Raw genomic sequence first — 16,777 nt, 5'->3', positions numbered from 1 at the left:
TAATTAATGTATATTTTAGACACATATTGTTTTTTACTATAAACATCTGCCTCATTTAAATAAAGTGACAATTTTCAATACTACCTACTCTTTCCTAAGATGTTTTAAAATGATTTATTAAAACTTAAATAAAACCATAAAATCAGAGATTTTGCACAAACAACTGTATTTATTCTATCAGTTAAACACTGATTCTCAAAGTAGGGGATGATGTGAAAACAAAGCCAAGCTTTATCCCACTGCTTTTTTCACTTTTTTTTTAAAGTCAGACTACTTACCCTGTATTTCAAACAGAATTAAAGGAGGGCTTGAGATTTAAAGAAGAAAGATTTTTTTTTTAAGTTTGGAACAGCTAAAAGATCTAAAGACTACTTTTATATTTTTCATTAATATCTTTTTTTTAAAGTTACTATTACTACACTGCCTTGAAAGCAACCTCTAGTTTCTTACATTTCCAATCAAACTTCATTTTTAAAAACTCACATTCTCACTGACATCTAAAAGTTGCTCACTCTTTCTTTGCTTTGCTTTTCCCTCTCCCTCTTTCCCTCCTCTTCCTTTCTTTCTTTCCTTAACAAACCCATAATAATGCTTAGTATATGCCAGACACTAACTCATTTAATTCTAACATTCTATAACTTTATCATTATTCTCATTTCATAGATGAAGAAGGAAGTTGAGGCAAAGGAGGCAAAGTAATTTGCTCAAGGGTCCAAACGTTATAAACGTCAGAGCCAGGATTCAAACCCAGAGTCCATGCCAAAGTGAAGTCATTTTTTTTAAAAACTTTCGATTGTTTCTGATTTTTCATGTTACTACCCTTAAAATTTTGGCATCTAAAAGCAATCTGTTTGTTTCCCATAAACTAGCAGCTTTAAGAAGTATGAGGCAAAGGAAAGGAGCTCTATTGACTGTGTTTATTAAATTAGAGGAGGAAAAAGAAGGATGACATGAGTGTACAGGGAAGAATAATAACTGATGCAGAAGATAACACATTCAGTTTAGGACAAAATTAGTTGGGGGTGCCTGAAGAATATGCAAGTAGGGGTGGCTGGTAAGCAGAGGAGAATGTGTCATTCTGACTCTTAAAGAGAGGGGGGTCTGTGCTGGAGCTAGAGGAAAAACTGGAGGGCTCCAAGGGGACAGTGCTCCGTGAGGGGTGGGCTGGATTCACTAGTAAGGGGAGGAAGGCAGCCCGCACTCAATGTGGTAGGAATATGAAAGGAGGAGAGAGAGAAAAGGACAAAGCAAGTATTGGACTTGGCACGGGGCTCATATAAGCGGAAGCAATGACGTGGGCAGTTCAGGTGGATCAGAACGGCTCCTCCATCAGCATGTGAAATCCTCACCAGCAGGACAAGCTGATGTGCCAGCGCTCTTTGCATTTTGCAGAGTGATCAAATACCAGGCCAAAATATTACACAGTCACATTTTTAATACAATGACATCTAAAACTATGAAACTAGAGATAGCCTAAGCCTTTTATAGTTCAGGAAAACATTTAAAAATGCATTAATGTAAATGATTATTAGGAGACTATTTTAAAATTTACATGCCTAAAAGAGGGTTTCAGTCACTTTAGAAACATACGGTACAGACACATACTATTAATTAGACATTTAGTATTTAACTAGGGTTAAAGTATGTTTGAGCAGGCAAAATGCAGTGCACGCAGGAAAGCCACAGAGGGAGAGCATATTCCTGGATATTCCTGCCTGCGCTGGGACACCTGACATCTGCAAAGCTCACTCTGATGTATGGCATATTCATCCTGCCATATTGATACTATTAATGTCAACCAGAGACTCTTGCAAAGATTTCTGGGAGGGTGCAATGTAAGCCAGCCTTTGAGAAAGAGTGGGATTTGGCACACAGTGAAGGAAAGACGACCGGGCAATCAGGACCAAGAGAATAACTTATGCAAGAATATTTGGCTACATACAGATTGTTTTATTGACAACTTAATGGATTTTTACAAAAGAATTACCTTTCTTTCATGTCTTTTTACAGTTAAAATCTACTTGATCGGTAATACAAAAATATGATAAACATTTTTTCAAAAGTTACAGAAAAGGAGATAGTGAAAAAGTCTCACTCCTAACCAGTTGTCATCTCCAGAAACATCTCTTTTGAAATACTCTATGAAACTGCTTCTTTTAAACTATTTTAAACTTAGACTTTTCTCCTAATTCCGGTTGGCATTTCTCTCATTCAGTGATTCCTAACTAAACACCTATATGATATGATTCGCTTCGGCACATCTCCATAATTTGTACAAAGAGCATTGGCATCTACCATTTAGGCTGGAGCTGGCGGTGCAGGCGGGAATACAGGTTTAAAAGTCTGGGTCTTACCTTTCAAGTAATACGTTTTTACTTCTTTTTTATAAGATAGAATTTTTCTCTTTATTTTGCCAAACTTCTGTTGGGTCAAACAACTTATTTGACACACACAAACACACACACAGTGTCATTAGAATTAACCCCTGGTCGTTCACAAAAGGTGAAAGAATTCAGACTCAGAAAGTAGGAGGGCAAGGAAAGTTTTATTCAAGAAGAAAGGCGCTGGCAGAGAGGTTGCCAGGGGCAGCCAACTGCACCTAACTTAGGTTAGTTTTTTCTTATATAGGAAAGGGTAGGTAAATTTCCTTACAGCAGGAGGGGTGACGTATAGACTGAGATCATTTGACTGACATATGTTGGTTATATAACTAGTTTCTTTCTGCACAAGCTCTTACCCAGAATGCATACAGAAAAACCCACAGGGGGGCCAAGGCTTAATATTCACTTTATTTTAATTGTATTATAATGAGGCTAGAGTTCAGATAACGGCCAGGTGTCAGCAGTCTGTGCCTGTGTTAGGAACCAGCTAAATCCAGTTGGGTCTTATCTCCTCTTTTTAGGGGTGTTTGGACAGCTTGATTGATCACTAAGGGATGAGCCTGGGTGGTTCCTGGGAGAGGATGCAGGCCTGGGCAGTCCCCCTTCTGGCCCACTTTTATTAACCCTTTTTTGCCCCCCCCCCCCCCCACACACACACACACATACACGAACCCTGCCTACCTACAGGTCCTTTATAATCTAAGAGTTTAAATCAGGAAAGCAAAGTGGATCATCGCTACCTTGTATATTAATAGAGTATCAAGTTGTGTTGAATTGTTCAGAGTTGTGGTCTCCAAAATGGAGACCCAATGCACCCCAAAGCAGACTATAAGTCAATCCTTTGGGGTGTAGGAAAAATTAGAACTTGTTTACAATTACTTTTTACTTATTCCTTACAAATTTATATCGTGGGAAGCTTTATCATTTAATAATAAATCAATATACTGGTACATGTATAAAATATAAAGACATATTAGGAATGCATATTCAAATGTATTCTGCTAACGAGGGTATGTAATTTTAAAAGTTTTGAGAATTAAACAGCTCAGTATATGAGGTGTTCACTTCTAAAAATAAACATTTTATTGAGTTTATAAAGTATATGAAGGGCTAATTTGGGTGGAATAGAGAGAGAAAACAAATTTTAAAACGGACAGATCAATGCTAGGCTAGATGGCAAATTTTTCGAGGGAAAAGTACATAGTTTCCTTTTCGATATGTGTTTCTTTTCAACCATGTCACTGCTGTAAACGTTACTGAAAACAAAGCATATGTACCATGGTTAAGGAGATGGGCTCTACACTCACACTGGCGGGTTCAAATCCTACTCCACCTACTTTAGGGAGGGCTAAATTCTAGGTAGAAGCGGCCTTTTTCAGTGTCTGATACTTGCTGCCAAAATGTTAACAATTATTAAATAAAAAGAATATCATTTAACAAACATTAGCTTTCTATAGTAACTGAAATGAAACAGCAGAGTCATGTGTTAATTTAGCATAATTTTTTGGAATGATGCTTTTGGGGGTCTGACTGAAACGTATTTAAATAAACGGAAGCTTTTTCCCTTCTTTTAATCCAAAAAAAAAATCCCCTCAGTATCACTCCCATGAACTATTTTGTCTTGGAACAGCTAATGTAAATTAAATGTCAGTCTCTAGCCAAACAGATACCGGAATAACAGTATACAGTATATGTTCTTGGCTACACTTTTATGTGGAACATGTGTTTATATTTTGACCTTTTGTCTTTTTTTTTAATACAGAAACATTTTTAAACAGCAGCAACTGGAATGAATTCTTTTTTAGTTTCCAAACATATTAAGCTGCACATGGCAGAGACTATTACTGAAACATTTATAAACGTTACACCAACTGTGTTTATATTTCTGACTTTTTTAGATTGTTTTGTTTTCATGTAAGCCATGACCTACAAATTTTAGCTCAAATTCTTTCCACAAAATACTTACATAATGGAACAGTCTGAGTCATTTTGAATTACCGAAACACAAATCTCAGTCCCATAAAATAAAGATAATGATTGGCATCAGTGAGGTTTCTATATGGGGTTTTGTGATTCTCCCAACCACACCTAAATGGTATGGATAAAAGTGGAAGGATACTAAGAACAGGACGGAGAACACAAGGGTAATAATTCATCAAAATCAGAAAAATCACTGGACTCTTTTCTTTTCAATTCTCTCTTCTTAAGCAATTGGTACAAAAATAAAGTCTAATATGAGATTTCACTGCAATGAAAAAAAAATCAAAGAGCAAAAAAATTGGTAATAGGGAAAAGCACTTCTCTTTAGCCTAACCTTTTAAGTCTTATCTATCACCTGGATAGAAGACAGAATTCATAATACGTTTAAGTTAATATAAACAGCACACAAAATGTAAGTGACAGATCTATGAACAAGAAGACCAAAACCAACTGAATTTGGGTAAAGAACTTCTCTGGTTCTCATCTGTTAAATGAAAAGGATTATATATACTATCGATGAAACAGTCTATGACAAAGGATTGATTCTCAAGCAGTCTACAGACAGAAAATTTAAGAGAATAATCATTTCCTTTTTCTTTAAAAAAAAAAAAGAGAAGAGTTGGCTCTCAATAAAATTTCTGCAGGGAGTGAAAGAGTGAAACAGCACAGTATCGTACCTTCCAACTTTCACACGTTCCTTCTTCTAATAGGCCACCCAAGGTCTCAGCCCCTTTCCGGTATCATGTGACTAGACACGACTAAGGGAGACCCTGTAGTCAGTCACTCAATCTCGTCATTGAATCCCTCACCCTCACAGTCCATTAATCCCAATCTCCACCAGACCTTTCTTCATTGCTACTTTCATTAAATGCCTTTCTTAATGGGTTACAAATAAACTCATTGACCAATTCAAAAGTCTTTTGTTAGTATTTACACCGTTAAAAAAACACATTTGTTTTTTGCTATAGCTATGAACAAAATCTTGACAGCTGGAAATTTACTGGAATCTATGAAACGAGACTGGCAACAATAAGAAATCATTAATTATTTACTCCTTCCCACCCACAGTACATCACTTTATGTGCAGCCTCACATGGAAAACTTGTAATTATCTGACATTAAATAATGGCTACACAGTTTGATTTTTAAGATAGGTAGTCAAATGAAATTATCCAGTGCTTCAATTTTTGTTTAGGTATTTTCATTCTATGCCCTCTCTTCAAAGTATAAGTCACTCAAAGAACCCTTCACAAGTCCCAACTGATTTCACTCCTCTCTCTCTCCCCCATCCCTCTGTCCCTCCTTCCCTCCCTCTCTGTCGTTCTCCCTTTACCTTCCTCCCTCCCTTTTCCCAAAGCCTAACAGATGGATAAGAGTTTTGAGAATATGCTGTTTCTCATTGGAGATGCTATTTCAAGTCCTATGATTTCCCAATTTCAAACCCTAAAGCAATCCACTTAATACTACTATCAAAATTAATAATGTTCTTAACTGTTCTACTCTGAAAATCACAATTACCATTTTAAAAATCTTTTCTAATATTACTGTGTTATGATCATATTCAAAATAATGGCTTCAATATTTTAGCCATTTGTCATGAATGATGTAATCCTGAATTTCAGGAGGATTTAAAACTACCACATACATTTCTAATAGCCAGAGACCAGAAAGTCTCATTAATTACAAAATCCTGGGCTCTTAGCTACAAATTACAAGTTGAAAGGATGTGGGTTTTATTACTATACAACATAACTTCTCATTAAATCCTAAGCGGAACTGCACATAAGCTCATTTCCTACTTCATCTCTCTAAAAAGTGCAAATGCTAGATTCATTTCCACCAAATACAATGAAATTGCTATTCTGCAAGAAAAATTTACACTTCTGTAATTTTTCATGTTAATGCGACATTTGTTTCACATGTAATCAGTGCTTGCTGCGTGCAGTCCTAGGGGCCTCACAAATATTCATCTATCCCCCCTTGTAACAACTTTATGAGGGAGGTACTATTAGTATGACAACATGTCAACATGCCTAGCACTTCATACATAAAAAATAACTGTTGTCTGAATTTAGTTAATGCAAAAAACCTGATTTTCATGAACATTTTCAAACCAATTAAATGTATTTAAGAGGTTTATGATATATTAAAAGATATTTTAACTTTCAGCTAGTTGCATAAGTACAACCACTAAAATAAATTTCTTTAGTCGTAAGTTGACAGCTGCATGCAGTAGGACGCAAGAGCTAACAATGGCTGCTTTGTCTCATAATAATCTCTAGTCGCCATAGAGAGAGTAAGTTCTTAAATAAGGGCACACAGAAGTGTGTATAATAAGTCAAAGAACAATTCTTTAAAGCCATGATTAATCTCTACAATTTTCTGCTATCAGTTAGGCCATGAACTCATAGGTAAACATATTTTTCATTCCATGTATGACCACGTGTAAGAACATTTTTACAGCAGATTCTTGGGAAGTCAATCTATTGCCCTACTGCTTTGCCATCTCATTTCAGGAAGACCATATAAACCATTTCAACGGACAAATTTCTGACTTTTATTTTTCAAGTTAGAATGAAGATTAGTTCTCCTAATTCTGTATCTAACGGAAATATTTGTTCATAATCCTCTAAGAAAACTTTTTCATACACATGAATATTCTTCTAAACTCTCCTTCAACCATTTCTCCTCACAATAAACAACTTTGTTCTCTTAGTCTCCCTCCCACCACCACTAGCAGCTCCAACTTTCAAATATTTTGCATGGTTTTAAGGATCTCTGGTAAATTCTCCACATTCCCTTTAAATTGAAAAAAAAAAAAAAATCAAAGGTAAATAAGATTCTCCAACAAAGGTTTGACGTATGTCAGAGTTAAGATGATTAAGTCATAGTTTTTACACGGTAAATTTCTATTTATATACCTTTGACATGTTTCCTTATTAGGTATAGGTCTATATCTTCAGCTTGTGTATCCCCTTTGAATTCTAGATCTTTTTCTTCCAAAATGTAAAAAGTTAGTTCTTCCATATTTTGTATTAGTTTAATTTTCTCCCAAGTTGATTGCCCTTCTTAAGCCATATGTAATTTATTTCGTTCTGGCCACTTGTCAGATTAACAGGGTAAATTGGAATTTTACTTACTTCATTTTATAATTTCAGCAATTTCACTGAAGAAATTATTGGGCAACAAGATCTCACAATGATGCTAGTATAGAACCATTACAGGTATTCCCCGCTTTTCAAAAGTTCACGTTACAGCACCTCGGTTTTATAAAAAGATGTATATAAATACACACCTATATTCGCTAATGGAACGAAATCAAAGAGGAATTTTGTTTTTACAAAAAAAGGCAAAAAGTGAGAGGTGTTCAGCATTTGTTTAGCTGCAAGTTGTTATAGAGGCAGTGCGTACACAGATCAGCTTATACTATATGTTAGTATTATTTTAGGTTTTATGTGTATGACTTGGTAACGTTTTTTGGGGGGGTCAAAATTTTTTCCATATAAATTAATGCTACAATTGACCGCTGACAATACAGGTTTGAAATGTGCGATCCTCTTATATAGTTTTTTCAATAAATACAAGAAAAGGTATGTACTTTTTCTATCTTATCATTTTCTTAACATTTTCTTTTCTCTCAGTAACTTTAGTATAAGGATACAGTATATATACATATAACATGTGTTGACTGTTTATCAGTAGGGCTTCTGGTCAAAAGTAGGCTATTAGTAGTTAAGTTTTTGGGGAAGTCACAAGTTTTAAGTGAATTGGTGCCCTAACCTTCCTTCTCCTCGCTACTTCCTGTTGTTCAAGGGTCAACTGTAATTGCTTCTTCACTTTACAAAAGATTTCATAGGAACACTCTACTTTCAGATGAGGGGCACACCTATAATTACCAATTACCATAGATTCCACTCCAAGTTGGTACTGATCCAACTCTTTGGCCTTTAAACTGCACACCCTTCTAATAAATTCTAAGCCTGGGAGAACTACCCTTTCAGAAGTGACATGTCAAGCTTTATTCACTTTCGGCATGATGGGGAAGAGGGAGGCAGAGTCTCCATTATAGCATATTTCAAGGCTGAAAGGGGGAATCACCATATGACATTATTATTCTAACACCTAAAGGTTGCCCTTTTAACCGGAATTGATAGCAAACTAAAAATAGAAATTAGAAGTGATAAAATTAGAAGAAAATGGAAGAGGAACAGGAAAGCTATCAGCAGAGGAAGGGATCCTTCGGAAGGGTAGGAAAGAGTAAAGATCACCATCACCCATCCGATTATTTGGCCAGGTGCCATCAGTGGCCATGCTACCAGACCCTGGATGGCTTATTTTATTTAACCACCACACCAGGAGGTCAATGTCATATGCTTGATCCCGATTTGAGTCAATGGGTACGAGCTTCATGGTCAAAAACTTGCCTTTTTGCCCAATCTCTCATAAATACTAGCACTTGTCCTAAATGGATTCACAAGAATGAATATGAACCAATCAATGCAAATTCATCACAATTACTGGAAAAATAATCAGGAAAACCTGACCTGTGACTCAGCCCATAGTACAGATTTCATTTAGGAGAAACTATGGATGGTCTTGGGTCAGAGATATGTGAGAAACCAGGCTCTGTTACTTACTAGCCCTATGCGTGACCTTGAACAGGTTAATTTTTCAGAGCTTTAAAGACAGAACACGTTACAATAGCGTTTGACATGAAAGGGAGGCTCAAGTGAAGCCAGGGCGGCCCCACTGCCTCCTAGAGTTAGGAGCACAGGGAGAAGCCCCCATGTGTTCTGATCCTGGTTTTGCAGCATACTAGCTGTGAGACATGGAGCAAAGGACAGTCTCATCGTTCTCATGAAGCTGGGATAATGAATTAAAGCATTTAGCTAGTGCCTCGCACATAGTGAATGTCAAAAAATGGCAGCTATTTTCTTTTAATTGTTAATACAAACATCACTATCTGTTGATCAATGTTTCTCAAAATGTGGTCAGGGAGCAATGGATATCAGAATAACCTGGCATGTTTGTAAAAAAAAAAAAAAAAAAAAAAAATCCTGTATCCCTCCCCAACCTACTCAAAAAGATCTCCAAGAATAGTACCTGGTAATACTCATTTCTGAATCAAAGGTCCTTGAGATGCATACTAAAAATTAACAATTATTGATTCAGCTGGTCGTCTGCTATGTCACAATAATTTAAGACTTGTCTTCTAGTACTTTACTATGCTAGAATTACCCAGTATCTGGGTGGGGTTTTTTTTTTGGTTTTTTTTTTTGCTGCTGTTGTTGCTGTTTTGTTTTTTGGCACTTTTTCGGATCTCAACATTACATTGTTAATGTTTTTTCCCCCCAATGGCACTATCTTGATTTTTTTGCCCCTCTCCAACCAGTGGTCCGCACACTATGGCTTTGGTTTGTGGCCAGTTTTGTATAATCCCAACCTCCAGAGGGACTATGTGTTGAAAGGGTTGTTTTAAAAAAGAAGACTGAACTAGAGACCAAATGTTGCTCACAAAGTCGAAAATATTTACAGTCTCGACCTTTACAAAAAAGTATGCCAGCCCCTTGGTAGCCTGTAATTGTTTTTAAACTCCAGGTCTCAACATAATTTATTTAAAAAAAAATAGGAGAGAATTGATTATAAAAGAAAATCTTTGGGTAGATATTTACAACTACACCTACTATAGGGAAGTAACATTGCCAAAGTGTGTGTGTGTGTGTGTGTGTGTTGGGTTATGATCAAATTGTATCTGGTTGCAGTCAAAAAAGTTTTTAAGCCCTTGGGAGTATGGCTGGGGCTAAGAAGTACAATTGGCTAACAAGTATTTATTAAAACTCACTCAGTAATTTTTACAATAAAGGTATCTTGGAGAATATAAAACCATATAAAATGATTCCTGCTGCTTAGAACTTAATGGATTATTTTTTTCATTGCAAAATGGAAATAAAAGCTGTTCTGTATACAATATACACTGTTGTAAGGAAAAAAATGGAATCAATGCCAATTACTTCAAAAGCATTATACAAACAAAATATTTTAGTTATACTAACAACATACTGTATCGAACACGTATAGGTTCTTTACCAACTCCCTTAGTTCCTAGTTTCCTCCAATCTTGGAAACTAACCCTTTTTTCCTTTGAGTGGGTGCATGTGTGTTTGCATGTACGCATGTGTTTGCATGTACGCATGTGTGTTTACATGTTGGAGCATTAAAAGAAGTATTAGATGCCTCTGCTCTTTCTGTGTCATCCACTAATGGCTTCTCTTCTGCATCTATTTAAAAGATGTATTCTTTTATCCTTTCCTTGTTTCTAGTAAGAAAAGCATTTGATTAAATTCTTGTGCAAAAAGAACAATTAAGACTGATTACCCTACCCTTGGAAACACTAAAAAATCCAAAATGAAAATTTTTTAAGTACAATCTTTCCTTTTATCTTTACAGAGCACTAATTTGCAGGGGTTTTGTGACTGTTTCCAACAAGCTAAAAATATTAATTTTATAACACACTGCAAGAATTTTGCAAAGAAAGGAAACACCTACCTGGAAACATACACAAGAAAATGACACTTTAAAATGTTTTCATTATATGAAATGTGCTGCAGACACACAAACCACAAGCAGTGTAAGTGAATAAAAGCTGGTGCAATGCTGAATGCAGGTTTGCCTTATACCACAAAGAGAAACACTTGCACACTGCACACCATGTTGTTTCAGCTTGGGATGCCACAAAGATGGGATCTAGGCATTTGTGTAAATACAGGAAGCTGTAATGTGCATGTGTGTCTGTATTAGGAAAAGAGGGTTGTAAGCAGAAGGGGTGGGACTTGCCAGGAGTAGCTATTTGAGAAAATCCCTTTTTCTTTCCCCCATTCATTCTTTTTAGCTTCGGTGTCTGGCACAGTCCTTACAATTACTCACTGGCTTTTCATTGTAAAGACAACCAACAAGCTTTCAAAAACTTCCTACAGTATTTTTCACACACTTTTTTAAAACAGACACCAAATCATTCAGTATTTGTTTTAAATGAAAAGCAAACTATTAGCCCGTTTCCTCATTCCACAGGCCCCGTGGGCTGCTGGCTAAAAAGAATCCTTTGTTGTGCATCTAAAAAAAACACAACGCGGTTGGTAAATTGGAAAATAATAGATTACTTTGTTTTCAAGAATGTCAAAGCTATCGCCATAAATTTTGTCCTGCCCCAGTGAATACAATTTCATGCTCCTTTTAGAGAATTTGCCCTCCTAAACAAAGCCAATCCAGCTGAACATCCCTCGCCTTTACGCTCTGAACACTCCGTTAATAAACATAACGGCTGAAAGAGGACGCCAAGTGGGCCAATTTCCTTTATGCACAATGGCATCTGCCCAGCGCAGTATCGCCAACCACAGTGAAAGTTGCCTTGTAGATGCCAACCCCAAGCCGGCCGTCCTGCGCTTCCCAGCCCAGGACCAGAGGGTGTAGATGGGCAGAGAACTCTAACCTTTCAGCTCCCGACCTCCAGAGGAGAGGACGAGAGGAAAGCTGACGAGAACAGAGTAGGAAGGTGGGCGAATGGGAGAGACAGAAATGGATGCTGAGGGGGTGGGCAGGAAGGTAGGGAAGGTGGAGGATGCGGGGAGAGGTGGGTGAGAACAGCTACAGGATTAAACAGCAAAGGGGGAAACGGCGGTGGGGAGCGGGGGTGCGCAGGGGCCGATCCTCACCGTTGAACGCCCCGGTGTCGGCGGCCTCCTCCTCCTCCTCCTGCTCCCCGTCCTCCGAGTCTGTGTGCATGGGCTCCTCTGCGAAGTTGACCCCTTTGCTGGGGGTGCCGCCCCCGGCGGCGGCGCCCGCGTCCCCCCAGGTCCTGCCCTCATGGCCCGAGCGCGCGGCGCCTTTGCGTTCGTTCTCCTGCTGCAGGCGCGTGAAGTGCTGCAGCGCGAACTCTAGCAGGTCCGCGGGCTGGTGCCTCAGCACCTCCACCGTGAAGCCCTGCAGCAGCTCCGTCAGTCCCGCCGGGATCTCGATGCTCATCCTGCCTCCCGTGCGGCGGGCGCCTGGGCGCCGCCCTCGCCCCTTCCCCGGACCGGCCTCGGGCCCCGCGGGCGCCAAGCGAGCACGGACGGCGCTGGCGGCGCTACCGACTGCGAGCGCGGAGCACTGGGCCCCCGCGGCCCGGCTGGCCCGGCGCGCGGCTCCCGGCGCGCGGCTGCTCCGAGCGACGGCGGCGGCTGAGCGAGCGGCCCCGGGAGGGCTGGCAGCATCTCCAGCTCCTCCCGCTCCCGCCACGGCCGCCTCTCTCCGCCGCCCCGCCCCCGCCCCGCCGCGGCGCGCTGGAGGGAGCGCCGGAGCGCGCCCACGTGACTCCGGAAACCATGGCAACCCCGCCGGCAGGCGCCGCGCACCCGCCGCTCCACGGGGGCCCAGGACGCTGGCGGGCGCCTGCGGGCTTGTTGGGAACGCTGCCCCGCGCGTGGCCGAGGTTTGGGGCCCCCACTCAACACTACCTCGGGTTTTGCCCCCGCCGACCAGGCGCGTCTCGCTGTCTACCTGTCGGCGTGCCCGGAGCCAGCGAGCCACTCGGCCGAATTCCCGCACGTCGTGCACCGCGGGGAAACCACGCAGAGCCGGTGCCACGCGATTTGCCCTGAAACTTCAGCCTCCACCTCGGTAGCGGCATTTTATTTTCCTCCGAGGATCTAGTTGCATTGATAAGTGTGGGTAAAGTCTTTTGTTTAAAGTCAAAGAGTGGTACTGGTTCTCTTTTGGACAAAGATGTGATACCCCATCTTTGTGACACCTTTCTTTCTTTCACCACATTTTATCCAACCTCTCTCCATCCATCCTGTTGAATATGTTTTGCTTTACTAATACCATACTATTGTCTGTCCTATGTATTTTCTATCATTTAATTGTGAGGCACTTATCAAAGTTAGTCGATACCCTTCAAACAGGATAGTGCAGCAATTGGAATAAAATGTCATAGTCAGGACAGACGATCCCTAAAGCAAGACAAGCTTTGCCTGATTAGGCTCTTATTATTCTAAAAGTTTCCCTTATGCGTGAGTCATTTCAAATGATATCACCAAAAATAAGAATACTTCAATATAAAGAGAAATAGAATTAGAGATGTGTACTTTTAAAGTAGAAATCCTTGACTTTGAAATGAGGCTTCTTCTGCAAATATTTACAATTTTGAATTATCAAATTGTCTTTGCCAATTAAATGCTATTAAAAACACATACTTCATTTTCTACAATGACTACCATACCATTATAAATAAAATATTTCAAGAGCAAGCTCACTTATTCTGATTTTCTACCCATAAAATAGAGTAAATGCATGACTCAGGAAATTCAGAGACTAGAAATCAAGATGTAACAAATTAGTCCCTTTTCTAAACATACTTGTTGATATTAACCTTTTGTTTATAATCCAGCTTGTATTCATTCCATGAGTGAATGTTTTCTCTATTTCCATTTCTTTTCAACCTCATAATAATATGTTGTCTTAAGTATAATAAAGTACTTCTAATTGTGTCAAGCATTTTAAGAAGTAAGCTTTTATTAAATACCATGATCCTTATTGCATAGTCCACAATATTAGTCAAACTCTATCCATATTAGCATTACATAAGCCATATAAGCATTATTATCAATATAAACCTAGTAATTTAAGATGAATTTGCATCATCTTTATGATGTTTTTATTAAGATTAGCATTGTTCGCATGTGGCACAAAATGCAAAATACATTAGGTTAAACAAGATAGAAGTTTATTTCTCTGTGATATAAGCAGTTCAGAGCTGGTATGGTGGTTCCACCATCATCAGGCACCCAGCTGCTTGCTCTGTAATCCTCAGTTTGTGGTCCAAAATTGCTGCTCTATCTCCAGTCATCTCATCCCTGTTTCAGCCAAGAAGAAAGTGGAAAAGAAAAGGGAATTTCTCCCCAACCTACAAAGCCCCCCTCTCTAAGGACACTTCCACAGAGTCAAATATACCTATTACTCTTACATATTCTCTTGGCCAGAACTTAGTCAAGATGACCACACCTATGGTGTGACAAACTGCATTTTCCAAAGGTGACTACAAAAATATCTCCTGTTCCATGTGCTCTTCTACCGTGTGACCATGCCACTCCCCCATCAAGAGTTGAAATGTTAGTTCCCCTCTTCTGAATCTGGATGGGCTTACGACAGCTTTTGTAGAAGTCATGCCAGTATGACAGAAGCAACCAGCCCGATGATGCCCTGTCTGAAATTCTGACCCACGGAATCTGTGAGCATAATAAGAAGGTTGTTTTAAGCCTCTCAATTCAGGGGTAATTTGTTACACAGCAGTAGTAACTGAAGCACTGGCTGTAAGGAAAGCTTGGGAATGTAATCTTTATTTGGAGCAGTCATGTGCCAAGCAAACATTTGGAGATTAAGGAAAACCAATTCTGGAGAAAATAATCAGTGTCTGTCACAATGCTTAACACCCTTTTCCCCAGAAATGACAAAAGAAAAAATGTTTTCCAAACATTTACAAGAGCCGTATTTCAAAGTAGCATCCTACATTTTATGTTTCAAAATGCGTTTCTTCCTTTTTGTGGGCTTTCTATATGAGGCGTGGTAGGTGGCTCTGACGTCAACCACACTGCCAGCGTTATGTGGCTATCACTTCTTTAGAGGTATAGAAGTGAGTCAAACAAAATGCATTATTGGATTAGATAACCTATATGGTCTGTCCCATCCTGTGATATTCTACAATAGTATAATATCAAAAGATATGTTGGATTTAAAACATCTTTGCAAACAGTTCTCTAATAACAATATTCGTTTGCATCAATTCTTAAGTCAGTAGTTATGACCTGAAAAAGTAAAGCTTGATCCTGATATTCCAATTATGTTAATATTGTTCTCAGAACAAATGTTCACTTTTCAAATCATATTCTGGCTTTATTCACTAGCACATAACCGTTTCGGTAATATTGTATGATTTCCTTTGCTTTCATTTTCAGGATATTTCCTTTTGAACCTTGGAGTGCAATGACCACGGCTTATGGGGGCTATTTATCTTCGAATTCTTTAAGAGAACCTCACTGATACTGATTCTTTGGTTGTTGATTCACAAAGCTATTGCAAAATAACTCCAAGAGTTCAACAAAGAAGTGCTACCAAATTTGTTTCCACACATGGGAAATTAAACAGATATTGGACAAAGACATCAATTTGTTTATATGCAGCTGCCAAAACAGAACAGCATGGACAAGCCAAGAGTTTGGCAAGCTTTACGATGGATAATAATAACTATCACCAATCAGTCATACCGTATTTCTTATCAACAGTTAAGATGTATCCTGATCAAGGGTCTTTGGTGCAAGACATATATATGCACTCAGGGAAATTTTAAAAAGTGGGCACTTGAAAGGAGACAGGCTGTGCTTGCACAGGACCCACTGTGACCATCATTGTCAGTTTTGTATACCTTTAGCAGGTCAGCACTGATTACAGTTTCGATGTCTCTAGTTCATATTCTCAAGAGAGAGAATCCGCTTACTTGGTCCTGACCATCCAGTGGATTGGGTGGCCTTGAGTGAGAGATTCTCTCTTGGTTCAGTCCATGTGGCCAGTGGGATGCAAAATAAAGAAGTGTCAGGCGGTATTCATACAGGACACAGCCAGCCTCTTCAACAGAGAGAAAATTCCCAAACATGGGCACTATAGGTTATATAGGCTCCTTACAACTTCTCTGCTAAAAGATGGCTAGCACATAGCCTGAAAATCTTGTAAACGTTTGGACTACAACTAAAAAGAATATTTAATCTCTAGATGCAGCTTTGCAAAAGGTTGCCTCTGGAGGACCCATTTCTCAAACTTGAGCAAGCCTCAGAAGCACTCGCTGGGCTTGTTAAAACACAGTTGCTGGCTCCACCCCCGGATGTTCAGATTCAGTAGGTCTGAGGTGGGGCCGGAGAATTGCATTTCTGTCAAACTTCTGAGTGATGCTTATGCTGCGGGTCCAGAGACCACAGTTTGAGATCCTACATTAGATTTCCCAGGGAAGAGTTTATACTCATACTGAAAAAACAGCTGCTTGAAGTAACTTTTTTGGTTAACGTCAAACCATAATTTTTCTTTGGCTAAATGAAAACTAAATGCAACTTCATTACTCTGTTCTCCTTTAAGGGGACTTGCAAAGTTGAAGAGATCCTCAAAAGCAGTGTCCTTAAATGCTACATTTCATAAATAGAATGTGGGTTTCCTATTCAGGACTAGGTTGGATTCACAGGTTTATCTCTGCTTCCTGAAACTCCACTAAAATAATGGCTAAAGGAGTGGGGAAAATAAAACTATAAACCCATAAGGACAAAAAAAAAAACAAGAGAACCATGATAAAATTTAAAATAATTAAAGAATTTAAATTACTCAGCCCTGAAAAGGAAGGA

The 16,777-nt window shown here is 39.1% G+C and overlaps 1 protein-coding gene across 1 annotated transcript in view; it reads right to left on the bottom strand.

The window, feature by feature from the left end:
• The window catches only part of PRKAR2B (protein kinase cAMP-dependent type II regulatory subunit beta), a 90,886-nt gene extending 78,247 nt beyond the window's left edge, over positions 1-12,639 (bottom strand). The window contains exon 1 of the mRNA XM_019745385.3: positions 12,071-12,639. Within this exon, the coding sequence (XP_019600944.1) occupies positions 12,071-12,380 (310 nt within the window). The 5' untranslated portion in view covers positions 12,381-12,639. The remainder of the gene's footprint in view (positions 1-12,070) is intronic.
• Between the last annotated feature and the right edge of the window lie 4,138 nt (positions 12,640-16,777).

The sequence above is a fragment of the Rhinolophus sinicus genome, chromosome 4 (genome assembly GCF_057876585.1).
Source record: "Rhinolophus sinicus isolate RSI-liver-muscle chromosome 4, RSI-T2T, whole genome shotgun sequence".
Taxonomy (NCBI): Eukaryota; Metazoa; Chordata; class Mammalia; order Chiroptera; family Rhinolophidae; genus Rhinolophus; species Rhinolophus sinicus.
This window is presented reverse-complemented; position numbering and strand designations above follow the sequence as displayed.